The following is a 26,137-nucleotide window of genomic DNA, read 5'->3' on the forward strand; positions in this document are numbered from 1 at the left end:
CAGCCTGACCTTGAATGTCTCCAGGAATGGCACATCCACCACCTCCCTGGGCAACCTGCTCCAGTGCCTCACCACCATTACTGTAAAAAAACTTCTTTATATCCAACCTGTACCTCCCCTCTTTTAGTTTGAAACTGTTTTCCCTCATCCTATCACAACAAACTTGCTGAAGAGTCTGTCCCCTTCCTTCTTATAGCCCCCTTTAGATACTCAAAGGCCACTCCCAGGTCTCCCTGGAGCTTTCTCTTCTCCAGGCTGAACAGCCCCAGCTCTCTCAACCTGTTCTCAAAAGGGAGCTGTTGCATCCCTTGGACCATTTCTGGTCGTGATTTGACAGGTCCACATCTCTCCTGTGCTGAGGACTCCACACCTGGATGCAGTACTACAAGTGAGGTCTCACCAGCACAGAGCAGAGGGGCAGGATCACCTCCCACAGCCTGCTGACCTGCTTCTGATGATGCAGTGCAAAATACAATTGGCTTTCTGGGCTGCAAGGGCGCACTGCAGGCTCATGTCCAGCTTTCCATCCACACCAATACCCCAAATCCTTTTCAGCAGGGCTTTGCTGTTTCCTTTTGTTCCCTGGCTTGTATTGATACTGGGCGCTGACACAATGGAGAAGAACACATCTCCCACCAGAAAAAGGACCCAATGACTATGCCTGCACTGAGCATCCTAAAATGTTATTCATCACCAAGAGATATAATAATACAGCCTTCCAACCAAACTGCTTGTAGCACAACAACACAGTGTAAGAGCGAACAAGAGCAAAACAGAATGACAAACCATAACACAACTCCATTGTTATTCAGCTGAGGAACAGGTACTGCTTGGATGAGGATGGTGATTTCTTTAGCATTTTGATACTTAAAACAGGCAAATCATCTGAAAGATAAACTAGCCTAGGTCCTTCCCACCTACGGGTAGCACAGAAAAAGTTAACTTTCAAACGAAAGGAGCATGACTCTGAAAATTAGGAAAAGATTACAAACTTGATGGAATTTGTCTGTGAAAAAGAGGAATCAACATTAAATTACACATGATTAGTAAAGCAGAGCAGATGCAAAAACATGACGAAACAGTTGCATCAGTTGCAAAGGCAGCACTGTGCAATAACCTCAGTGGCTGTGGGCAAGTTTAAATATCATTCAAGTAAGCACTAAATGAATACAGGATAAAATGTCGCATAAAAGGCCATCTCAAATGAAAGGGACAGTCATTTTACAGGACCGAGAAATATAAGAGTATGCCAGATCTGGAATCACAAACTGTGTCTGTGAACATTAAACCCCTATAAAGTCTCCTCACTTGTTTTCAAGGTGGTTTTTTTTTTGGTACAGAGATGAGACGTTTCATGTGCCATGAAGGAGCAACTCCTCACCTGCCTGAACTGTGGCCGGATGGAACCTCCCAGCATGTTCTGGTAGACATAATGAACAATGCTGCACTGCCATTTTGGCTGATGGAAAAGGGCTCTGGTATTTCTCATCACAGTCCCACCTCTATTACAACCTGCCAGAGAGAAAAGTGAGTAAAAGTTACTGAGAGCAATGCCCAATGCCCATCATGTTTATTCACTAAACAACATGGGAAACCATCTGCATTTTCTGTTAAATTCATGACAAGCTTCAGCCACAAGAGAAAAGACTCAGAACAACTCTTACATGTCTAAGTTGCAAGCAGTCTCTGCAACCTATGTAGTCCAGTGCTTCCCATAGGCTGCCAGAGCTTTGTGTGTGCCTCTGCACATTAAACCTTCCTTTTCCTTGTCAAAAATTTGCCAGAAAGACAAAAAGAGGATGAAAGCAAAGTTTCAGGCAATGCATCTCTGGAACAATATAGAACCTGATGATTCATACCTGGAATCTATCTAAAACTCCAACAATTTGGAAATACATGGTGGGAGGGGGGTGAGCCTCTGTGTACAGTGGAAGATCAGTCAGAAATGTTACACCTGAAAACTCCCAAAGCGTAACAATATGACTTCCCGTGCAGTTCCTGAAACGCCTGCTTGTGAATTAGAATTTTCTATCTGCTTGTGCTGTAGCTCATACAGTGTGTCCAGAGCACTGCGAGTTTTGTTTTTGATAATAGACTTGCTGACGCCTCGTTGCGTGAAAACCTTTCTGGTCAGGGTGGTTTTTGCTGAGAGCACATCATGCTTCTACATTCTGTCCATGTTCCAAGTTTTTATCTTCAGGGGCCTTTACATAAAAACAAGATTTGTTCAGTCCCGTGTCTGTGATCTAATCATCCCCATAGCAATAGTCAGTAACACTCCAGCAGATCTAGGTGTCAAATGGGAAAGATGCCTTTCAAGGGAACACAAAAGCTACTTTAATTTAGAGACACTAATGAAGAAACAGAAGACCAACACTGTAGGTATCATTCTGTGCAATTAGAACCTGAAATAAATCTTCCTTTAATAAAACCCCAGAGCTTAGAAAGGCAGAGGCACAAGACTAAACCTCTACATTCATATGCCAACACAGAGCCAACATTTGTTACACCTGCTGAAATGGGAATAGAAGGATTGATATTTTAATTCCTTTTTCTTCCCCCATAGAAGAATTAACATTCACAGTTCCTTCTTCAAAGGTGGCAGAAGGAGACTGAGTCTTTTTCAGATCTGGTTTTATTTCAAAGAATTATGTTATTAAGAACAAATCCTAGGCCTGTTTAGCATCTGCTGTAAGAAACCCTTTTAAAACAGATTTCAATTGCAAGAAACTGGACCCATCCTAAAAAGATGAGGAGAAAAAAATATTTTTCCAACATATGTAAGAATCAATCCTTCCAGTAACTGAAGTCTAAGCAACTTTTTGTTACTGCAAAGACTTTCCCACCATCTTCAAACCTCATCACTTCTCTCTCTTTCAATAAAAAGTTTAAGACACTTTTAGGCTACAAATTAGAGGGAGAAAAAATGCACATGTGATTAGTGGAAACTCTGTCCCACCTAGTCTGAACACAGAGTCAGAAAACACTTAATATACCTTCTTGCTTTAGAAAGTTAGAATACGCAAGGATTAGGTGGAAATGCCAGACTGCATGCTGTAGGACACCAAAGTTATGACCATGAAACTGCATTAAGGACTGCATGTGAGAAAGAATGATATGTGACCAAGGCCGGTCTGTCCTACGCTAAAGCAGATGTCTGCTAAGTTGGGAACTCCATGGAACTCAACCACTCTGCAGCAAGCTGTGGCAGTGTTATCAGTAAGCAGGCTTCTATCAAGGGACAGAGTCTCAAAAGCCAGACTTGTGTACATAGACACAGTGCAACTAGACAGATAATTGGAGGATGTACTACCCCAGTGCAGTCCATGTTATCCCTCCAATATAGAGCCCTATCTGAAAACTCATGTCTGAGCATGTTCCTTGGCATCCTCTCTCTTCAGCAAGTTAATGCCTGTTATTTAGGGTAAATAAGGCTGTGAAGAAGAACCTGAGGAAACATTACCAATTTTCTCTTGGGCTTTGTTTTTCCTCAATAACAATTTCTTTGTTAGTGGCACATTCTGTTGACCTTCATAGTCCAGTTTCCTTTTCCCAGACGATTTTGCCTCTTCTGACTGACGCTCATGTGCCTTTTCATGCTTCTTGTCCTTGGGCCGGTTCACTGGAGCCATTCTGTCTGACCACTAAAAGCAAACAAAGCACAGAAGGTAGGACTGCCACACACAGAAGAAGACAGAGGAAAACTGGAATGAAGCACAGCCCAGTGGCTTGGAGGCAGCAACTTTACCTGGTGCCCCTTTCATCAGGGTGACAGTAGCTTTTTGTTGCGCACTGCTGGGGAAAGGGACAGGTTCAATAAACTCTTCTTTGTTCCCATATGAAAACGAACGCATCCTAAAACACTAGGCTATGTTTTGACAGATGTGCTTCTACAGAACGTTTTAGCCCCAAACCTGCAGATCTGCACAAAGTACATTTGTGCAACCACATAATGCCCGACTGTTTCTCTTGTGGCTCACAGCAAAGCACTTCAGATTCCGCTAAGGAAGAGATCAGAGCCTTAACAAAGCCGGTCAAGGCTGACTGCTTTTCCACCACGTGTTCAGACGACACTTCCTACCCAACGGCCGCTCACCACCCGACACGCTGTTCGGGCTCCTGCTCAGAGCGCTGGACAGGCTTGGGACTGGCAGCTCCTGGCCTCGGGCCCACAGACCACGGCGGGCCCTCGATGCCGACGGGCAGCACCATCCTCCCAGCACAGAGCACTGCTTTAATAGTCGCGTGCGACAGCCGCGGACGTGCCCGCAGTAACCGCATCGCAAGTTCCCATTCCCGTACCGACGAGCTTCCCCGGTGACCGCCCGCCGGCCCCGGCCCGGCAGGAGGGGCCGCCCCGCTCTCACCTGAGCTCCCCAGGCCTCCGCTCCCCGGTGCCGCCGAGCACGGCGGGCGGCAGCCGGCCCCTCCCCGGAGGTTTCATAACCGGGGCGGGGAGCGGGGGGGCGGCAGCGCCCGGCGGCCCCAACAGCGGAGCGGAGCTTAGCCCGGAGCCGGCGGCCATTGAGGCCATTGCGGCCATTGCGGCCATTGCGGCCCTTGGCCCCGCTCGGCCAGGCTCTCCGGCTGACAGGACAACGAAGAGCCGATCTGCGGGCGTTCCTGCTGAACAGCAACAACGCCGTGTTAGCTGCTGGCAGCCTGCAGCTGTCAGAACGACCTACAAAAACACACAACACACCGGGTTCTGATGCACCAACCTGTCTGGCATCGGCAGGGCTTACACAGCACTCTCCTGAGTGTAAAGTAGCAATAGCAGTAAATGAAAGTGGTACTCACCCGCTTTCCTCGGGCACCACAAAGGGCTGGTTTACAGGAAAGGAAACTGCTGCAGGTAAATCTGCTCCTTGTCCTGCTGGCAGTCAGCAGTGCTGGCACAGGTGTGAACAGGGCCAGGATCTGGGGAATTCATCAGAAACCACCATCAGAAACTCTGCAGTCATCAGATTAATTCTGTCATCATTATTCACTAAGGACAAGAATAGTGGATCACAAGCCATGTGCGGAAGACACGCCACCGGCCCAGGGTGCCACCAGTTGGTACCAGCATGCCAGCACTGAGCAGGGATGATACTCCGAGATGGGCAGGGAAGGAGCAGTGCTAAAAGGATATTGCCACGTGTGTGCATGGGCTCACACTGTTCAAACCCCTGCATGCAGCCAAGGTAGAGGAGCATCATCACCCATGGGCGGGATACAAGGCTTGTTTTCACAATGCCTCTGTCTGACATACAGTCAGTTACAGACCTCCATTCTCTATCACAGAACTAAGACGCCCCGTTGCCAGCTCTGGTAAAGCCATATTGTGACTAAGCCTGTCGGCTCTGTGCTATTTGTAATACTGGAGAGTATTTTGCCTCCTTGTTGCCAGGACCCTTTTTCCAAAGCACGAACATTTTTGGCTACTTTAGTCTGCCTGCTGATGTAAAGAGCACCATTACAACAACTGGAGTTTGGCCTGCATATCTCAGTGCATGAGGTATCGGTACCACAACAGGTACAACATAAAGCTGGGTAAATGCTGGTATAGAGTATCTACGAGTGGCAGATTTTTGCTCTTTCCATACCCTGTTAATGTACATTAATTTGGCTGTGGTATTTATATCTCCTACTCGAATTAGGGAATGTCTATGCCAAATAAATTATTTTTTAAATATCATTTTAAAGTAAAATACAGAGTTGATACTTATACCTCGACACTAATTAACTTCAGGGAGCAGACAAGCATCTCTGGTGCCATTGGGAAGGGATGCTTGCCATGCACTGCACCTTGGCCTGTCGTGGGTCCATCTTCCACACAGGTGAAAGTGAGCTGAGCATTGACCCCAGCACAAACTAGGACTGGCCTCTACCACATCCTTTCTGACAGGCCCTTGTTGCACCTGATGGGCCCCACCGCAGGTACTTTTCTGACTCCTGTCAAACTTAAGAGAGTCACGGAGAGGGAGAAAATACCCCAGGACCACTCCAGAGGCAAAAGTGCAGACTTATAGAATGCTTTTTCCTCTCTCGGTCTTTCCTTTCACCGCTGATTGAATAAACAAAACCAGGAACGCACAGCTGGTCCTTGGAGCCGGGTTTGAGGACTTTTGGAAGCAGTGAGAGGGGCCAGCAGGGCCCTGCAGCTCTGCTGTCAGCTCTGCCCCAGCGTCATGGCAAACCCCACCCAGGCCTGGCGCTGGGGATGGAAACTCTGGCCGGCAGCCCCTGGTACTGCAAAAAAGCTGGCTTCGAGCGGGACACTGAAAGATGAGTCTGGGTTACTTAGGGAAAGGCTTCCAGAAGAGAAAGTGAACAGTCAGCTCTGTGGGAGTGGGCTGAGAGAAGGGCCACCGTGCTGAAGAGACCCGCAGCAAGCCCAGAACCCAGGGACTGGCTCCCTGAGGGAGATCGGGGCTCAGGGAACCTCCGGCCTCCACACGAGAGCCACCCGCCATGACGGGGGGACTCAGCCCGGCACCTCCCGCCTCCTACGAGCAACGCTCCGTCCCCTCCCCGCTGCCCTACACGGCTCCGGGTCACCCGGCTCCCCACCTGGAGGGAGAACCTGCCGCTCTCACCCCCGATCCGCCCCCACCTGCCCGGCAGGGCCCGTTAATTGGATCAGGAGAGGGCGGAGCGGACCGAGCCTCTTCGGCGCTGCCCCGCCGCCAGCGGGCTGCCCCCAGCGCCGGGCCCGCCCTGCCGGCAGCTGCTGGGGGCGGGACGGGACGGGAGCCCCCGCGTCCCGCGGCTGAAATAGGGGAGGGCCCGTCCCGCTCGGCCCCAGGTGCCTGCTGACCGCCCCGCCGGGCTGTGCCGTGCTGCCGCCGAGGTAAGCGACGTGGTGTCGGCTGTGTGCCGGCTTTGTGCGGTAATGCCGGGGGTCCTGGCGGCGGCTGCGAGGGAAAAAGTTTCCTCGTGGAGCGGAGGTGGCTGCGCGAGGCGCTGCCCGGGCGGGCGCTGCTTCTCAGCGGGGCTCGGTGTGCTGCTGTATGGCTGGAGGAGGCTCCCGGCAGAGCACCGCGTAGCCTGGCCGCCTTCACGGCTGTGACCTTCACGGGGTGCCCGGCGGCTCGCACTGCTGGGGGCTCGGCGGGTTGCCCCGGTCCCCGCCCGCCTCGCTCCGCTGCCGACGCCTCCGCTCAGCGGCGGGGACAGGGGCCCCTTTGTGTCGGCCCCGCCGCTTCCCACTGTGAAACTGGAGCCGCGGGCTCTGGCAGCGCCGTGCCTGAGGGGCACAGCGGCTCCCCCGGGGGAAGGGGCCTCGCTGGGGCCCAGGCGCGGGGGGCTCTCGCCGTCCCCCTGCCCTGAGCCCGCCGTGACGGACGGGGCGGCCCCGGCCCCGCTCTCCCCTTCCTCCCTGTCCGGGGGAGGCAGCGGTCTCGGTGTCCCGGCGGGCGGTGCCGGGCCGTGGCACACCGCTGGGGTTACCGTGTCCTCCCTGCCCTGGGCAGGAGAAAGCTGATAAACACGGAGGTATTAGTGGGCCTGAACGGCCAGCGCTCGGTCTGTGATTTGTTGCTGCTCGCAGGAGGAGGGATCTGCCGTCTCCGCAAGACCATCAATAAGTGAAGTTAGCGCGGCCCAAACGCATTAACCAGTTTCACAACTTTCTGTGCCAACTATGTGTTCTTTGCTTGCCTCAGTTCTAAAAGCTCTGCGTCTTCCCCAGGCGGGGGGGTGAGGAGGAGGTTAGAGCTGACCACCTCCGGACACGTGCTCCTCATTCGCACTGTACGCTCTGAGCCCAGTGTGTGCTCCCAGCTATCAGTGGTGAGATGTGAGCCTCTCCTTTTAGGCTTCACCGCCCATCTAATTTGCACGAAGGAGTTTCTGATACTACGGTAATTGATTGCGATGCAAAGTCTTAGCAGAGCCTCCCACTCCACCCTGGAATTCAGATGTCACTGAGCCCTACAACAACTGAAATGTTTCTCTGTGCGTAATGGGAGCACAATGCACCTCTGCAGTGTGTGGGCTAAAATGACAGGGTCCGGCTGCTCCTCACTCCAGGTGAGCTGCTTTCTGGGTGGAGTCAAAATGGAGCTTCTCTCTATGCATTACATAACTGAGCACATTCCTTTTTGGGGCAGGATTCACCTTTCCGTGAGGTGTATTCTGCAAGTTGTCCTTTGACAGAGGTCCGTGTTAATGCCAGTGCCTTGTGAGAAGTCTCCTAGAATATTTACTAGATGGTACTTCCAGTTGCATCTTGGAACAGAGTGGCTGTGAGCTCAACTACCTGCTTCCTGCCCTCCTTAGCTGTGCCCACTGTATTGGATTGTTATATTGGCTCTTTCTGTTTGTGTTTTGTTGTTTAGTTTTTCTCGCTTTTTGTTTTTTCCTTATCCAAGTGTTTGAGCTTCTATAGCTTGCTTGCATTTGTTACAGCAAGTACTGTCTCGCTTCTCAGGCTGTGGTAAGTGATAATGTCACTGTATTGGCCACATACAACTGCTGCCTGGAGCTCTGCTATTGGACTTTAGCAAGTGAATAAGAGTTGTGTGGGGCTGTGCTGAAATGCTGCAGGTCCTTGGCAAACTGTGTGCGTAACCATAAGAGCCTGAAAATCTTGAGAGCCCAGACTGAGTTCTTTGCGGGACAGTGACTGATACATTTAGTCAGCCTGGGTTGTTGTGGATCGTATGAGAGCTAGCTTGAAACTTCTCATCTTTCCATGCATGAGCACAAGCTTCAAAAAAAAAAAGAATTCTAGAAAAAAACCTGAAAGCTACAGTCAGGTATGTTTGTAATGTGAGTTTTGTTCCTTGGAGATAACTACAAAACTGAGAACAGATTGGGCATGACGTGGGGGCAAGGTGAGCTTCTGTTAGCTCTTATTATACCTCAGGGTGGCATGTACTGTATATGTGTTATTCTGGCCACATCGAGGGCTGGATACTGTTCAGTTGTTGAACTGTTTGGTTCATGTGATGGCTGCCATCCAGGGATTGAACTGGGGACCTCAAAAGCTAAAAGTATCTGCCTCCAGCCTGAGTGGAAAAAACTATGCTCTTGATTAGACAGCAATAATAAACTGCCTCTATTTTTTTCCATCAGCTGATCAGTAATATGTGAATTTAGGCTGCTCATGAGAGTTCATGGGGAAATGCCAAAACAATAGCAGAGCTGTTCAAGCCCTTTGAGGGGCTCTTATCTTCCTAAAACAGACTTTTTGATCAGGCAAGCTATCTTCTCACCACTTATTTAGCATGATGGGTGTAGATGGTGCTGTATAACAGGGAGCTGCATCAGAGGTTAAATAGAAAAAGCCTTGGCAAATGAGAGAAAAAGTGTCTAATATGCCTGGAGTTTTTCACAGAGAATTTGGGCTTTGGCTTTTTGAAGAGTAGCAGGTGAGCTCTGCATCCTTACAGCAGCTCAGAAGTTATTCAGGAGGCAATTTTTTTTTACCTCCTACCTTGTGGCACAGTGATCACTAAGTTTAACTGACATCCAAATACTTTTTTGGCCATGGGGGCAGAAACTTTTCCAGCAGGTAAAGTCAGTACAGAGAAGCTGGTGTGTCCTCTGCTGTAATCATCCTGCTTTGTTTTGGTGACTGGTACAATAGTTTCACGTTCCTCTAAGCTGAAATGTGGGCTGAGGCTGGGTACTGCTGTGAGGCAATACATGTGACTGGCATCCTAATCATATTTCAGCCCTCAGTGGTTGCTCCTGTCAGAATGGCACAATGAGGAAGAGCCTTTCAGACTTGTGGTAGTTGGAATTTGTTTGTTAAATCTAATGGTTGTCGCTAAGCGTTGCAGAATACAGAAGGGGGTGTAGGAGATCTCTCTAGTATCGTGGGCCTGCATTAAGCTTGTGAAGATTTCATGTTCTCCTATGGTACAGTTGTTTACTGTGACCTGTCAGTTTTTCCAGGCTGAGAGTTAGAATTGCTGCAGACAACACAACCGTCAGTAACTCTTCAGCTCTGTCCATGCTATGAGTGTGTCCAAGCTGTGTCTTGTCTGTGTGCAGGCAGGAGAGGTACTTGCTTCCTGGGCTGTTGGAGACATGGTCAACTTTTTCAGTCGCCTATAAGTGATTATCTGTGGACATTAACTTCCTCTTCTCCCTCTGTATCCTTGCTGCTGAGCCAAGCCTCTCCTGCTCTTGCATCTGCTGTATGGACTGCAGCAGGGCTCTGAAATAGGCTTGTTGCCTTGCTCTGACAAGGACTAGAACTTTCATTGAGGCCTGGGAGAAGATGAGCACATTTCACTTCTGAAGTGATTGTAAATACTTTTTTTAGTCAGCCCTTGTACCAGCACTGCTCACCCTGCTGCCTGGAAACATCTGTGAAGCCTGGATGTTGACTCCAGCAGGCTTCTACCACAACACAAGCAACAACCAAAAAGAACCCTTTCTAATAAACAGCTGTAGTAAATTAGCTTTTACTGAGGAGACCTAGATGCCTACTTGATAAACTAGAGGTGAAGAAATGTTATATTTGGAAATCGTTGGGCATGTGGTTGCTGTATGCCTTGTCAAAATGACAAAATCCCTGCCAACTCTACCTCCCATTCCCCCTCCTAAGAGACAAGCAGAACTCTAGGTCTTGGTGAAGTGAAGCCAAGAACTTATATATGGAGTAGGTAGAACTGCAGCTGGGCTTAAAAGAAAGTGCTACTTTCAAATGGAAGGAAGGAGGAGAGACAGCTGTTTGGGGGGTTCTTGACTACTATGCAGTCCTGAAGCAAGAAGCCACTGAAAGCTCAGTACTAGAATGGAGCTAACTGGCCTGTGGCTCTTCTGAAGGTTGTTTGATTGCAAATAGCTGCTACCTTGAGACTTCTGAATACATTCAAGTAAACTTGATCCTTGTTCTGGGGTTACAAGGTGACTCAATCACAGGAGAAGAATGTTGTACTGACATGGAGTAGCCAGAGTTTTGTTTAGTTGGGAAAGGGGGAAAAAAAAGGCACTATTACCTCAGTATTTCCCCTATCCTTTACTCTGTGTTGGATAAGGATGGGTTTAGATCACTGTTCTTTCTACTTAGAGTTCTAAACAAAAAAAAAAGCTTTACTTAGGCCTGACTGGAAATGGGAGAACTGCCTCAGCCTGCTGCTGTGATCAGAGATACTTTCAGTTACGGGCAGCTGTTCTACAGGATGGACTATTGATCTTGTCTAGAGTGCAGAAAAATGCAATCGGGTGAAAGTAGGTTAAGTACTGGGAAAAGCTGTTCAAATTTAGTGCAGATTGAGACTGTTGAAGAGGTAACAGCTGTTACTGGAGTCTAAGCAATTTAGGAAGAAACAGCTTATTTACAACAGTTAAGCAAAAGAGAATAGCAACAAAATGAGTTGCTGATGCACAAGTTTGCTGGCAAGCTTGGCATCTATTTGCAGAGACTGATGCAACAGGATAGGAAGTAGGCAGTGTGAAAGCAGGCAGCTGAAGAGGCCTGGAGAGTGGGACAGCTGAGCTCAGAGTTGCTCTGTGCCTGCATGGGTTACCACCTTGCTCTGATGGTGTTTGTCTCTGTGAGAACTGGGAAGCAGGCAAGCTGATGGTGTGGAACAGGTCCTGTGCTGTTCACTAAGCTAAGAAATCAGGCTGCTGTAGTGCAGTTTCTGGTAGGTCTTTATCAAACTTTTCTCTGCTGTTAAATACAGCTGCAGCATGCATGTCAAGATTATTCCAGCAACTGTAGTGAATGTATGGCAATTATAAGCAAACTTTCTCATAGGAAGAATAACTGAGGAAAAAATAACATGGACCTTGATAGCCCAGCACGCTCTTGTATTATCTCTTACTGTTATGTTAACCAGGACAGTTCCGTGTTCCTTTAACATTAAAGATCTCCTATGTCTTATGGGAGTAGTGTTGACAGTTTCTCTTAGTGGTGTCTGCCTGGTACAGCTGTGTTGGTTAGGAATCGTAACCTTTAGATCAGCAACGATGTGTTGGCAGAAGCCTTTCCTGTAGCATTGGTCTCTGAGCACTGAACAAGGAGTAGATGATGGAGATGGAAAGTACTTTGTTCTGTCTGAACATGTAAAAAATAAAGAGTTCTCTGTTTGTTTTTATAAAAAAAGGGGGGGAAGGAAGGTGTGGTGGGCTATCTATTTATGGGATATTAGCTTGGCATGAATTTAGAGGAGACCCATATAAAGAAGGTGAAAGCAGACAGTGCAGTGAAACATTGTGCAGACTTAAAGGACTCATCCTCCTTTAAGAGGATGAGGATCTTGTCTGTATTTTAGTAACTCCATATAGCCGTGGAGAACTTTGCTAATGGTCAGCTACGCGGTCTCTAGAGAATTACTGTTTTGGAGACAAGCTTCTGTTCCAGGCTTGCACATAGCTGAAGTGACCTTTGTGTGCAGTTACTGTTCTGCCTGATGGCTCTCTGACCTCTCCCTGCCTGGAGAGATCATCTGAAGTCTTTCTCAAAACTGCATTGGGCAGCCTTGGTAGGCGTTGGTCCTTAGGGAGTGGCTGGGAAATGGTTTGCTGTCCCTTTTCCAGTCAGGTGACCCTACCAAGGGTGTGACCACATCAGTAGGATAAGTATCTCTAAGGGATGTTTTGCTGGGTAGGAGACAGCTTAGGTACATGGGCTTCTTGGAGGATCTGTGTTAGCTGGCAGTCTCCAGCTGTAAAGATGAACTGGCCCCTCTTCAGAGAGGTGAACACACCTGTAAGTATCAGCGTTCCCGTGTTATACCACTGGAGAGCACCTTGTTACAGTCACTGATTCAGAGCTATGTCCAACTACTGGGGGCCTACCTGCAGGGATGGGGAAGCTGGAAAAGAAATGCTGTCCCATGCCTTGTTTCATTCTTTCCATCAGGACTTTCTTCGCACTGCCGTACCAGCAGCAGTGCTGCTCACTGCTCTGATGAGTCATGTGGTCCCTCCTGGCTTCGGCCTTTTAGTTCCTTTCTGAAAGCCAGTTAGCAGAAAATGACGGGTTTTTGTGCCCGCTGCTCTAAAGGAGGTGGTGGTGTTAGTACTTGTGTGTATTTGGATTGTTGAGATTGAAGTGTTGATTGGCAGCCTATACTGGAAGTGCCTTGGAGAGAAAGTGGAACCTTTACCACTGTCTGCTGTACGAGAAAAGTAACTCTTTGGGAATCCAATACATCAGGTGCTGCTGATTTGTGCTGGTATTGTTTCCTTGAGGGAGAAATTAGTTATTAACACCCTGTTCCTAATTAAAACTAGGTGTTAAAGTTAAGCTAAGCAACACATAGAAATTGGTCCATAATAAAGATTTCCTTCCACCGAAGCCCTGGTTACCAGATAAATATAACTCAAATTCATTTCTGCCTGCCTGAACCCAGTACTTAAGCTTGTACTCTGGAAAAGGGGAAAAAGTTGGGCAGAAGGCCTTGCCTGGCAAGTGAACAAATTCTGTTTCTGTGGACACGTTCCTGCAGGGCTGCACGCACCCTCTGAGCGTTTGCAGGGCCCAGAGGCGGCTGTTTGGCAAACTGAAGAGAGCAGTTGCTTCCAGGGAGTCAGTCTCAGGAGGCAGTCGAGCAGTGTGCACAGAAGTGATGCCTTGGGCACTGGAGCCTGGAAATACTGGAGCGTGGTTTAGAGGGAAGATGATTTTTGTGGTTCACCTGCCTTAGGGAAAAGTTTCTGAAGTTGAGAAGGGTAATTACTATCCAGTCTAGGTGCTTTAATTGTGGAACGAGACCCTGTTGTACTTCTGTTGTGTAAACTTGAGCAGAAACAGGTAGTGCCTTCCTTCCCAGATGCAGGCGTTTGAAAGCAGAGAGTTTAAGTGTGACACCTTGTTCTGAGGGTGGGGAATTACCGTCTGGGATGTGTGACTGACTGTAGCAGGGTGAGATCAGCACGGTTAAATGTGGAAACAGCTCTGCCATGACGAGTGGCATTTCTCTCAGTGGAGCTCAGCACCAGTGAATCAGTCATGAGCCATTCCACCTTCCTGAAGCTGGAGATTAAGAGCTACTTTTGGATAACTTACGCTGTTCATAAATGAAAGTAGATCTTTAGGGAAGTAGGAGAGTTTTTTGTTTGTTTTTCAGCGCTGCTAGCAGCAAAGACTGTAGCTCTGTGTAAATGTCACTTATATTGTCTGTTTTGTCTACCTACATTGCTGCTTGTAGCAGTGCCAGCTGCACTGTAATCCTGCAGAGGTGCAAAGCTGTAGCAGTGCCAGCTGCATTTGTAATCCTGCAGAGGTGCAAAGCGACTGGAGATGTGGTCACTCTCTTTCTTCAGAGAGCTTGTCTTGCAGGAGCTGCAGTGAAGTTGTCTGTAAGATGTGAACAAGGAAAGCAGGAGGGGAAGGACAAGCATTCCTCTAGCTGTGCAAATTTGTTGTTAGCCTCTTCTCAGCTCAGGTGGCATCAGAATGTCTCGGTGTCAATCCACATGTAACTCCAGCTCTATTGCTTGTCCTGGGCAGGCTCTGTCAGCCTTTCTGAATTACATGGTAGCTTCTGCTACACTGAGCTGTGTGCAGGGTAGCGCTGTCATTTCCACACCTTGCTATAAAACCAGCCTCAGGCTTTGGCATGTGTAATGCTTCTCTATTTGCTTTTCCTGGCAAACTCCATTTTTTCCCCAGTTTTGGGCTCTTGGCAGCACACAACACACATGTTTCAGGAATAACGAGGCACGAGGGGGTGGAGTGACGATTTATTTGCTCTTCTTGGGCTGAGGGTGACAGCAGCAGCTGTTCTTCAGCTTCTGTGTGCACTATGAAGTACCTTCCCTGTATCTGCATGCAGATCCAATTTGATCTGCTGACTGACATGGGCTCACGGGCAGTGTAGAGTCCAGAAGAAGCCTGGCAGGAAAGGGCACTCCTTACTTTTTGACCCTTTTCCATCTTTTAGGACTGTTCTTTGTGTTTGTTTCTTTTTTTCCTTGGCTTCTGTGAAGTGTACATAAATGTTTGTTAAATGTGTATTCTACTGAGTGCTACTTGAGACATGGAGGCTGACCTGTAGAAATATTATACTGCTTTTTTCCCTAACTCTGCCACCCAGCTACTGTGGTGGTTCCAAGTTGAGCCTTGAGCTGTGGGATGCTTTGCCACACGATACTGTTGATGCTGAAAACTCATATGAGATTGGAGAAATTAATGGAAGAGAAATGCATCGGGTGCTTCTAAATTCATAGGTGCCACATCCAGCTCAGGAAGCTCCTGTCAACAAATGGTTAGAGGCTTGGAAAATATGCAGGGAGGCATCATGTATGCTTGCTCTGTTCTTGGAGCAGGGGAAATACCTGCTCTTGGCCACTGTCTGTGAAGGATATGGGGCAACGAGAACACTCATCTCATTCAGCACTGCTACTATTATGTTTCAGAACCTACTAATCACAGGTATAGTAAACCCAGTTATATCTGGGTTTGTAAGTTGGATAAAATAAGGGAGCACAGCTCACATTTGATATGAAAGCGGCGGAAGAAATTTAATTTCTCACAATTGCTTGAATTCATTCCCAACTTCTTCAATTTTGTTTCCAACTCGAACATGAAAATAAAAGAAAGAATGGATTCGGGTTCCTCTGTTCTTATTGACTGTCCATCAAACAAACAAGCGTGCTCTGACACAACAGTTTGCTACATTTAACCCTGAATTCTAGGACTGTGTAGTCAGCCTGACCATGAAACAAGAGATGGAAGGCATGTTTGTGATTCACTGCTTCCTGATAAAGAAGTGGGGATGGGGGAGAGTGGGAGGGAAGGATGGAAAAAGTGATACAACCTTCATGGGTTGTAATTAATTGATCCCTCTCCATGAGGAGAAAGCTAGCCTGTTTTTAATTGCAAAGTTAGAGTCCTTTGTTTCATAGATAAATACTCTTCATCTTTACTAAACATGGTCTGGAGAAGGTATATGTCCTTCCCCTTCTCCTGAAGTTTGCTGTGCCTAAACGTGGAGGCAGTGGGTTTCCCAAACCAGACAGTGCACAGTAAGAGGGGGGTCAGGCCCCACATACTGTGCCTGGGGAGTGTGCTTATTTTAGGCTCTTCTCGCCTTGGGCAGTTCCCTTTGCTCAGCTGTTGTGATGCTACCTTTCCTGCACAGTGCTGTCATCCCGCCCCACTGTTTCTATTTTAACTTTGGGGCTAGATCTTGTGACACAGCGATCTGGCATCTCTCCTACGTGTTGGAACGTGGCATCTTAGGAGGCTCAGTGGCCACAGCTGCTATATCAGGGTGCCCCTCCTAGTAGCTGGCAGAAGGGGGACACCCTTGTGCCTATGCTGGAATTGGGATGTGTCAGAACAGGCAGCATCCCCACAGTAAAGCAGCGGTATCTAACTGTGCCCGTCTGTGTCCTCTCCAGTCTGTTTTACAGAGTTCAAGCTCAGGACGTAGTTGCCAGCTTCCTGCTGCTCCTGTCATCTCATTTTCAGGTATGTAGCTACTGGGGACTAATGTGGAGTTGCATGCCCTGGAAACCAGTAAGATAGCATTGCAGCTCTCTGAGGAGTGGTGGGGAGAGGGAGGGTGGGAACAGGTGGTGGCATGGGTGAAGCTGTTCTTCAGGCTTCAAAGTTCATGCATTTGCGCATCACATCCTATTTAACAACTTGCTTCTGTGACTGGCATTCATTGCTTCAGCCTCCTGGAGCAGCGTTAATATGCTTCCTACTGTCAGTTAAATGAGACTGCAAACAGAGCCAGACTGTTTCCAGAAGAAATGGAAGAAATTCCTGCAGTCTTTGTTGGGACACTTCTTGATGTGGCTCATGCTAGAGTAGGCTTAAAAGGGTTTTAAAGGTGTGCAAGATGTGGACGGACTCTTGACGTGATTTTCTTCATCTCTGCTGTGTACTCTGTGGGCTGGCAGAATGACCAGATACCTCTCTGGGGTGTGAAGAAAGCTTTTTATAACTAGGAATGTGCAAGAGGAGAAGTGGCAGCAAAGGACATCTATGCTAGATTAACCCAAGCTTGCCTAGACTGGAGTAGGTTTATATGAGAGTGTCAACACTTGAGCCTCTTTCCATTATACTTTGCTCTTACCTAAGATCATCCCAGAAGTTTTCCTTAGGGTGTTTGGTGTTGCACGCTGTCAGGAGCAGAATGGCAGCACGCATTTGCACAGGAGAGTGGGCAAAAGACAACAGAATGAGAAACACTTTCCAACTCTTTGCCTGCATTTTGACCCAGGTGCAGTGGTGGGCTGTGCCAGCTCTACAGTGATGTTTCTAGTGACGTGGTATGGCTGAGTAACTGGTATGCGTGCTGTGCTGTCTTGCAGCTAGATTTGCCTCAGCATATTTCTGTAGTTCTACTTGAGCCCAACTCAGCTGATGGGTAATTGGGTAGGGCTCCTCCCCATTCAAGACGTGCCTGCCTGCTGAGTGCCCAGCATCGGCTGTAATCCCGATTCTCACACTGGGAAGCTGGAGTCAGCCCTTCTGAGAGAAGTCTTTCAGATGGTTCTAGCTACCTCTGCTTCTGTAGCTTTTGCTAGTGTTCTGTGAGCCTTGTTGAGGAAAAGAATCTCGACAGAGGTGACTGCTGCTGAGAAATGCTGGATTCGCTCTGGGATCTGTACAGTTGCGGTTTGGCAAGATGGTCTTCTGCAGCGTTCTTTCCAAATGTGCTCCTGGGCTGCCAGGACCATTCCTCTGCAGGGAGGGGGACAGCAGGCAGGTTCAGTCTGCCATATACAGCCATCTGCTGATGGAGGTGCAGTGATGACAGTGCTTGCCTGCAGGACTCTGAGACTTCTAGCTAAGTCATGGAGAACTGTGGTGTCTGCAGAGGTTCAGCCAGTGCCATATTAAAAAGTTTTTTTTTTTTCCTTCTCTCCTCAGCTTAACTAAAATCTGCAAAAATTCTCTGCTGCAAGAAAACGGGTGTGATGTCATCAGAAGATGATGCTGGTGGGGAGGCTCCTGAGGGTAGTTTCTGGGAGGTAAGGAGAAAAAATTGGGCTGTGAGGGAGGTAGGAATGTTTGAGTGACATGTTGCTTGTAGGGAGAGGAAGAATTGTGGGGAGGTTCTTGTACAGGTGATACTGATCTGAGCTGTGAGAGGTAAGCAGAGCATCTCTACTTACTCCTTCCACTGCTCTGCCTGTCTGAGATCAGAGTGCCAGAGGCAGGTCTGAACCAAGCTGCTGCTTTCAAGAGGGCTGGTGCTCCCTTTCACTGTGATGCTTGGCCTGCTGCTGTCTGTTTTGAAGGAGTATGAAGACCAATACAGTGTGTTTTGTGAAATTTCAGGCTGGAAACTACAGGCGGACAGTGAAGCGGGTGGATGACGGCTACCGACTCTGCAATGACTTAATCTCCTGCTTCCAGGAGCGAGCCAAAATAGAGAAGAACTACGCCCAACAGCTAACAGAGTGGTCCCGAAAGTGGAGGACCAATGTGGAGAAAGGTAAGTCTGGCAGGTTGGGCTGGGAACAGGATGTAATAATTGCATTCTGTTCCTGGAGTGGTCTGTCTTGCTGAGTTGAGGCTGTTTCCTTGGGACAGGCTTCCTATCTACAGGAAGGGAGGTAAATTCTTGGACTATTATTTTTTGTTATACCCTATCCTTTAACTCACTCTAAGAAGCCTTCTTTCTCAGTGCTGTTAGATACTTTGGTTACTTACTCTGAGTCATTAGCCAGTCCAAGCCTAAAGTCAAGCTGCAGGTCTCCCATTTTAAGAATAGCTCAGTTGTCACCCATCTTTCTTGTCCAGTCAAAGAATAACAATACTGTGCTTCAGTGGCATTGGACTCACAAACCGAAGCTTGGGCCAGATTTGTGAAGAAAACTTCATACAGAAACTCTCCCTTGGCAGACCCTGCCCAGGGCAGTGAAGGCTGCTCAAAAGATGTGCCTGTATCAGCCAGCTGTGACAGCCGGTCTAGATGCTGCCTTTGGGGACTGCATGGAGACCAAGTCTATGCTGACTTGTGATACAGAGTTATGGAATGGGCCCCAAAGAGATGCATGTAGGAGAAAAGAATGTTTATTTTTTTCTTTTTGTCTATGGGCAGGAGGTGTAAGTGCCCCTTTGGTCTTGTTCTTGCAGGTCCACAGTACGGTACTCTGGAGAAGGCCTGGCATGCCTTTTTGACAGCTGCAGACAAACTAAGTGAGATTCACTTAGTTGTCAGGAACCATCTGGCTGGTGAAGATTCAGATAAGATCAAGGCCTGGCAAAAGGAGGCCTACCACAAGCAAATAATTGGGGGCTTCAAGGAGACGAAGGAGGCAGAGGATGGGTTCCGCAAGGCCCAGAAGCCCTGGGTGAAGAAGATGAAAGATGTGAGCAAAGTGTGAATGGGGAAGAGAGAATGAGGGTAGTCCAAGTGGCAATTGCCATCCAGCCTAGTAGGGCTTGCAGGGAATGCCAGGGGAAGGATATCTTGTTGGTGTCTTGGTCTTGTAGCTTCCTTCCTTTGTGATAACAGCTTTGGTAACAGGTTTGGTGTTCTTCCTTGGCATGTTAGCACTAAAAAGTAATCATTTGGAGGTACCTGTTTAGCCAACCATGCTCTAAAGTTAACACCAAACTGGTGTTTCCCTTGGGTTGTCCTGAAACAATTGCCAATGACTGAAATGAAATGTTAATGTCTTCTCTCAAACAAATGGAGGATCTCTGTGGTCATAATAATGACTTCCTCTGCATCACTCTTACAGGTGGAGACCTCTAAGAAAAACTATCATGCAGCCCGGAAGGAGGAGAAAACAGCCCATACAAGGGAGAATCATGCCAAGGCAGACTCCTCTGTCTCACAGGAGCAGCTGCGCAAGTTGCAGGAGCGTGTTGAGAAGTGTACTCAGGAGGCTGAGAAGGTGAGTGTGGGTAGATATGGGTCACAAGGACACTGCTCTCATGGAGAAAGCACTGGTTGTGTTATCACTTAGCAATGCTGTTTCTGATGAAGGCTTGCAGGAGGTGTGACCTCACTGTTTTAAGATTTTTTGGGGGGTTAAACTGAGACATCAGCATGTGAGACTGAGCAAGGGGTCTATATATTTGCTGTTAGATAAGGTCTCGCTAATAAATACATCAAGAATTAAATAGAGAATTTGGTGCAGCATCCACTCAGTGCAGAGTTGAAGATTTGGCTACCCAAAGCGGGTGGCTTGCCTGCCTGTAAGAGTCAAAGTGTGGAAGATTCCTCTGTGGAAGAGGAACTTGTAAGGGTGTTTGGGAGGTGCTGGGTCAGAGGCTTGACTTCCAGGCAACATTTTAACTGCAGCTCTCTTTCCTCCTGGGTTGATATAGTGCAAGGATCAATATGAGAAGATGCTAGAAGAGCTGAACCGCTACAATCCCCGCTACATGGAGGACATGGAGCAAGTGTTTGAGAGCTGTCAGGAAGCAGAGCGCAAGCGGTTGTGCTTCTTTAAGGAGATGTTCCTGAATCTGCACCAGCATCTCAACCTTTCCACCAGTGAAAGGTAGCAGCTCTTGCATAGGAGGGAGGTCTGATAGACTGTGGTGCCCTTGGCACTGGCAAGGGGTGCTAATTCAGTGTCTGAGGAACAAGTTGCATCAAGCAGGTCTTGCTCATTCCCTGTCATTCTTATCAGAGAACTGGCATTGGATCTCTTCAGACTGACCAGTACATATTCCCCAGGAATTATTGTGTCTCTGAACCCTTCTCATATGGTCCTGTATGTGCCTTTATTCTATGCAGCTTGCTCCAAAAGTAATGCCTTCTGCTTACTTCCATGGAAACTACATTGGATGCAATAATACCACCTGATAGAGCTACAGTTCTCAGCTACAAAACATTGTTTTTCAGTGCAGTCATCACCACTAGCTATGTTTTTTTTGTTGGGTTTTTTTTGCCAGCAATGAACAATCCATGCTTGTTTTTTAAAATAAAAAGTGTCACTGGAGGTGACTTGCTGTTGCCACCGCTGAGATGTGCTGCCTTCCACCTCCCTGTGCTCACACCCACTGTTTGGTCTCCATACATGTTCAGCAAGTGCTGATGAATGTCAGTGGGTGCTATTTTTTTCCACATGCTGTTCAGTGTCACACTGTTCCTTCATGTGCTCTTCCAGGTCAGATGCTATTTTGTCAGACTGCCTCTCTGCTATTATCTGTGTCACAGCAACAAAATATAATGGAATATTTGCAGAAAGATTCAACCTCTACTGCTGTGTCACCAATACCTACCTCTGATGTTGTAGGTTAACACAATAAAACAGGAGGCATTACTTTTGGAGCCGCCTTCATATGAGAAGCCTCCATGTTACTACCTGTAATCAAAATTAGAGGACTGAGATTCTGTTACCTTCTAGTACTTAAGCAAGAGATGCCCATTCTACCCAGATAAGAGAGATCTTGTGGTATAAAGTGTGCAACCTTAACTTCATAGGATTTAATAAGCCATGTAGCTATTTGTGAAGTTAAGGTCCTCTTTCCTAACTGGGTTTTGGGGAACTACTGAGTGACTGATGTCTCTGTCTGTTCTTGGCCATAGCTTTCAAGCACTGTATCGAGATCTCTATCAAGTTATCATGGCTGCAGACAACCAGGAAGACCTGAAGTGGTGGCGTAATACTCATGGACCAGGCATGGCCATGAATTGGCCTCAATTTGAGGTGACATAACATTCACAAATGTATTATTGCTGTTTTTTTACCATCTGTTTTTCTGAAATTGGCAGATTGCTAGTTCTGCATTGCAGAGGCATGCATCAGGCAGATCTCTTTCCTTTCTGCGAGTTGCCATTTGGTTCCTTCAGGCTAACCTGTGCTAGTGTGTCTGGTCTTTAAGTGAGACTTCTTGATCACAGGCTCAGGGTACTGGGCTCTTCAGAAACTGCTTTATTGCAATCTTTTTGCATGAAGGGGTGTTTACAACCCTACTAAACTGAAACTACTACAGCTTATCTGTCTGCAAGAGCAAAGAGGAGGAGATGGAGCTCAGGATCTTGGAATAAGCTCCTCTTGTAACTTGTCCTACAGGCCCTCTTGTTGCACCTTGGAATTCAGTAGGACTGAGCCTGACGTGTCTGTAAGGCCAATTAACTGATCAGCCGTAAATGAAGCATAGCCAGATGTTCTTTACTTGTTTCCTTTCTGTATGGGTAAGAAAATATGCTTAAGAGCTTTTTTATCTTAATGGCTTGATAGTATTATTGTTCTTTCCTTGAGCAGGAATGGTCCCTTGAAACACAACGGCCAATCACTAAGAAGGAAAAGAGTGGTAAGGTGGCGGATGATGTCACATTGACCAGCATTTTGCCTACACGGGATGGTGTTGTTTCACAGACTCCTCTGCAGACAAGGTGAGGGCTGAATGCTGGGATGCCTCAGGTTAGGAAAAATACAGTCCTGCCCAGGATCATTATTGAGTAGGAGTAGTTTCTTAACTTCTTGCCTTGGGCAGGGTCCCACAGGACAAGAAATGCAAGAAAGCAGAGAAAAGGAGGTTTTCAGGGAGTTATTCTTGGTCTGGTATATACTGTCTCATTCTCACTAGGTACCTGCCTTAAGGTACTTCTAGTGATAAAGATCTGGCCTTATTACTGCTTGTCCTAGGCAGGGTAAGGAAAGGAAAGTTAGCTGTACTTTGTGAGTTAGCTGTACTGTTTCTTCAATGCAGGCATATCTGTGTTTTTGTTTTTTCCCTAACAATGATGCGAGTACTTCTGACAAGTCTGGGTGTATAGCTGCCCTCCCTTGCCAGGAAGCAGTCAGGACAGGGAGAGGCTGAAGAGACCAATGTCCTACTGTGCCTCTAGCATCCTGGCCTTCAAAGGGGAACTCTGGTGTAAGTGAATTGGGCAGAAAAGAATGAGAATATAAAGGTGTTCCAAGGCCATTTCAGTCTAATGGATTCAGGGGCTCTATTTGCCCATCTACAGGTCTTTCTATCAAGAGGAGCAGAACAGCCTCTTCTATGACAGCCTGAGGGCACCCACACTTGTGAAGTTAGTATGGAATGTAGCCTCTTCAGGGTTTTTGGGTTCTAGGTGCCTGTCCTCTGCTGCTCTTCCCCTTTGCTCTTGCTTTTGATTTGGAAAATAACATTCCAGCCACATCTGTTTAATATGGGAGACATGGCTTTCCCTTCTCTGTCCTGTTCTTGGCTGGAGTTGTTCCAGATACAGCTGGGCTCTCCATTAGGTCTGACCTTCCCTGAATGAGAGGGTGTGCTAGAGTAGGATGAAGACATGAAAAGTGCATATATGGAAACACTGAGAATGAGTCTGCCTTGTAGCCCCCAGGGCCCTGTCATTACTGTGCTTTCAAGCAAATCTAGTGTCTTCTGGTATCTCGCTTCTTCCCTGTTCACCCTCGCTTGGCTACTGGGTCTTTTCCACTTAGTTCTATAGCATAGTAGTCTCCTAGAGGTTGGAATGGTATCTGAATTAAGGAGAAAGTGTGTGAGAGAACTGCCATCATGTTTCCTCTCTGCTTCCATATCTGCAGTGGAGGGAAGGAAGATGTTTCGGAGTGGTCAGATGAGGACACTCCAAAGAAGTGCCTGGATGCCAACGGGCATGAGGAAGACATAAAGGTACCAGGTGTACGGGTACGAGCACTGTATGATTACACAGGACAGGAGGCAGATGAGCTGAGCTTTAAAGCAGGTACAGAAGCACTAATCTCTTACTAACCTTTTGCTATCCTCTCTTGGGCTGAGTGAATGATTGGAACACTCCTTAAGAACCAGATGTTACCTTGAACTGATAATTATTGCATTTCTTGTGGACTGGCCCATTGCCAACTAATAAGGCAGATAATACACTGGGCAGTTCAACTTCTTCTAGATTAAGAAACAGTGAGGCCCCATCAAAAGTTTGCTTGGGCCTTGCTTACAGTATAGAGAAGGCAGTGGATCCAAGTGGTTACATAGGTCCCTTTTGCCTTTTCTTTAATGTGAGGTTTGCACTGTCCTTTGAATTAACTGAAGATGGATGTTTTGGGAGACAGCCTAGTTAAGTGACACATGCTACTGAAGACAGAGTTCAGCTGGCAAACAAAATTATGCTATATCAAAATGAATATCTTGGAGAGCCTAGCTCCCAGCAGAGGATTGAGAGAGAAAGAATGCTGGAGCAAGTAGGCCCCTTCCATTCTTCTTCCTTTACTTAAAATGTTGTTGAAATGTTCTATCTTCAAACCCAAGAGAACATCTGGATCTTGAGTGTCTCTGATCTTGCTTGTTTTGTCGTATGTGACATCTCTGCTATACAACTCCAAAATAGCCCCTTTCTAAAAAGGTGCTGAAGTCTTTCAGTAGCAGAGGTTTGTGTCCAAGGCTCCAGTATCTGTGCTGCTAGTAAACTAGCTACTAAACAAACCTTTTTTTGCTATAAAATATCTTTAAGTATGCGTGCTCTGGAATTTGACTCTTTGCTCTCTCTTTCCACCCAGCAGATCTAATGGTTAAAAAGGCATGCCTTGTTATATTGTTATCCATCTTCTGGATCTGCTCTGGCAAGCATGGACCAGTAGGGCTTAAGCTTAATAGCAGATGACTTTCTTTCCCAGCCTCTACCAGCATGGGATGTCTTAATGATGCAGAGGACCTCTCTCTCTAGCAGATGTACTGATGGAGAAGAGGTCCTTTCTGCCCTCTCCTGAAGAAGATATGGAGAGGTTAAAAGTCATAGTCTTTCCTGGTTATAGTCTGAGAAAGAAGTTGATTGCATGCCTTTCTGGTCAAGCCAGATGGCCTATGACAGAATAGCCATTTTGGCCCCTACCAGCCAGAGCTTAACAGCTTCTTAAATTTCTTTCCCACATGCTACAGAGGAGCTGGTGGAAAAGAAAACTTGAGCCTTCTGCTCTTTTTGGTTTCTAAGTACTTTCTTCTGGGGAAAGGAAACTGAATAGAACTACTGGGAACAAAAAAAAGCTTCCATTGAGGAATGGAAATTCCTTGGCCTATGGGATAAGACTGACCACAGCTAATGAAGAGATCAATAACTGTGGACTAAATCAAACTGATGCTGAGTGTGATAAGGGAGAAAAGGGGTGATGATTCAGACCATCAGGTCTTTTCCCTCAGAGTTCACAAAAAAAATGCCATGCTACCTTTTCCAAAGCTGCTTCCTAATAACTGTCTTTGCTCGTAGGTGAAGAATTGATGAAGATTAGTGAGGAAGATGAGCAGGGGTGGTGCAAGGGCCGACTTCTCACTGGCCATGTAGGACTCTATCCTGCTAACTACGTTGAGAAAGTTGCCTCCTGATTACAACTGCCCTGCCAGCATCTTGCATCCATACCAGCATCTCCTGCAGAGGTCACTGGGTCACTGATGGCTCCAGTCCACCTCTGCAATATATCCAGCAACTTCTGGACTCTGAGGGCCTGTATTCCATGTAACTAATGCTTCATTTTAAATGCCTAGACCTGTAGGGATTTTCTAATAAATAAACAAGGATGAATAAGACTACTCTGACTGTGAGCACTGCAAGAATATAGAAGTACAGAAGGGAACAGATCCTCTTCGCTTGCACTTAGTGAAGGGAGATGCATGACAAGTGCAACTCTTCAAAACAGGCAGAACTGCTTCTTAGCTTCCATGCATGTGTATCCATAGGGTGGTGGGGGTGCCCTGCCCCCCAGGCTTCCTGTTCAAGGAACTCTGCATAAGTAAGGCTATAGAGAACTCCTGTTCCTTCCTCTTTCTTGCTCAGTTGAGCTGACACAATTCTGTTTATTCTCAAATCTTTCAGAAACCTTCAGTGTCCTTCACCTGCAGGTTTTCTGACTCCTGTGGTAAGGCAGCTGGTGTAAGTGATAAAGCTTCAAAAGCCTTTCTAGGGGAGATTCAGATTGGACAATAGGGAAAAACTTTGAAAGAGTAGTTAGGTGCTGGAAGGAGCTGTTCAGGAAGGTGGCGAAGTCACAACCACTGGAGACATTCAAGAAATGTTTAGATGTTGTACCAAGGTGCATGGTTTAATAGAAAATATTGGTGTCAGGTGGACCTTAGTTGTTTCCTACCTTAGTGATTCTATGATTCTAAGCCTGGATTTTCCTTCCTACTACCCTCCAATGTATTGGTATAATACCAGGAATGAATGATAGAGTATAGCTTGGGAACAGGAAAAAGGCTTCTGTCTTACATGATCGACTGTTTGTGCTAATAAGAATGTTAGCAGCTAGTGAACCAAAATTGGTATTTAGCAAATGTGGACTGAAAAAGTAGGTGGGGATGGATAGATGGAAATGCTGTTTAGTGAAATTATGA

General features: G+C 47.1%; 2 protein-coding genes across 8 annotated transcripts in view; one reads left to right on the plus strand and one right to left on the minus strand.

Annotated features, from left to right (window-relative positions):
- Positions 1 to 26,137, minus strand: part of DDB2 (damage specific DNA binding protein 2) — a 40,079-nt gene that overhangs the window by 10,183 nt on the left and 3,759 nt on the right. The window contains exons 1-4 of one of the 3 annotated variants that reach the window (XM_015864294.2): positions 4,368 to 4,421; positions 3,749 to 3,792; positions 3,464 to 3,644; positions 1,382 to 1,515 (exon numbers count right to left, since the gene is read on the minus strand). In XM_015864294.2, the coding sequence (XP_015719780.1) occupies positions 1,382 to 1,515; positions 3,464 to 3,632 (303 nt within the window). In that variant the 5' untranslated portion in view covers positions 3,633 to 3,644; positions 3,749 to 3,792; positions 4,368 to 4,421. Of the gene's footprint in view, positions 1 to 1,381; positions 1,516 to 3,463; positions 3,645 to 3,748; positions 3,793 to 4,367; positions 4,458 to 4,800; positions 4,921 to 26,137 lie in introns of those variants that run through there. The other 2 variants (XM_015864296.2, XM_015864292.2) reach the window with 2 other exon arrangements.
- PACSIN3 (protein kinase C and casein kinase substrate in neurons 3) lies at positions 6,703 to 25,336 on the plus strand. Of its 5 annotated transcripts, none has more exons than XM_015864298.2 (12): positions 6,703 to 6,835; positions 16,300 to 16,369; positions 17,783 to 17,883; positions 18,194 to 18,350; positions 18,995 to 19,230; positions 19,606 to 19,761; positions 20,198 to 20,373; positions 21,408 to 21,528; positions 22,087 to 22,217; positions 22,797 to 22,862; positions 23,365 to 23,525; positions 25,017 to 25,336. In XM_015864298.2, exons 3-12 carry the CDS (start codon positions 17,830 to 17,832, stop codon positions 25,130 to 25,132), a joined length of 1,374 nt encoding a protein of 457 aa, XP_015719784.1. In that variant the 5' UTR covers positions 6,703 to 6,835; positions 16,300 to 16,369; positions 17,783 to 17,829; the 3' UTR covers positions 25,133 to 25,336. The 5 variants fall into 5 exon arrangements, with proteins under 5 accessions (XP_015719784.1, XP_015719786.1, XP_015719788.1 ...); XM_015864300.2 differs by having other exon boundaries at positions 6,704 to 6,835; positions 16,312 to 16,369; XM_015864302.2 differs by lacking the exon at positions 22,797 to 22,862 and having other exon boundaries at positions 6,704 to 6,835.

Source organism: Coturnix japonica, chromosome 5 (assembly GCF_001577835.2).
Source record: "Coturnix japonica isolate 7356 chromosome 5, Coturnix japonica 2.1, whole genome shotgun sequence".
Taxonomy (NCBI): domain Eukaryota; kingdom Metazoa; phylum Chordata; class Aves; order Galliformes; family Phasianidae; genus Coturnix; species Coturnix japonica.

Excerpts from the sequence above, each read along its gene's own strand:
- PACSIN3 (XM_015864298.2), top strand. The coding sequence starts at position 17,830 with ATGTCATCAGAAGATGATGCTGGTGGGGAGGCTCCTGAGGGTAGTTTC. Across the intron at positions 19,762-20,197 it reads GTACTCAGGAGGCTGAGAAG|TGCAAGGATCAATATGAGAA; the intron begins GTGAGTGTGGGT and ends GGGTTGATATAG. Across the intron at positions 23,526-25,016 it reads TGAGCTGAGCTTTAAAGCAG|GTGAAGAATTGATGAAGATT; the intron begins GTACAGAAGCAC and ends CTTTGCTCGTAG.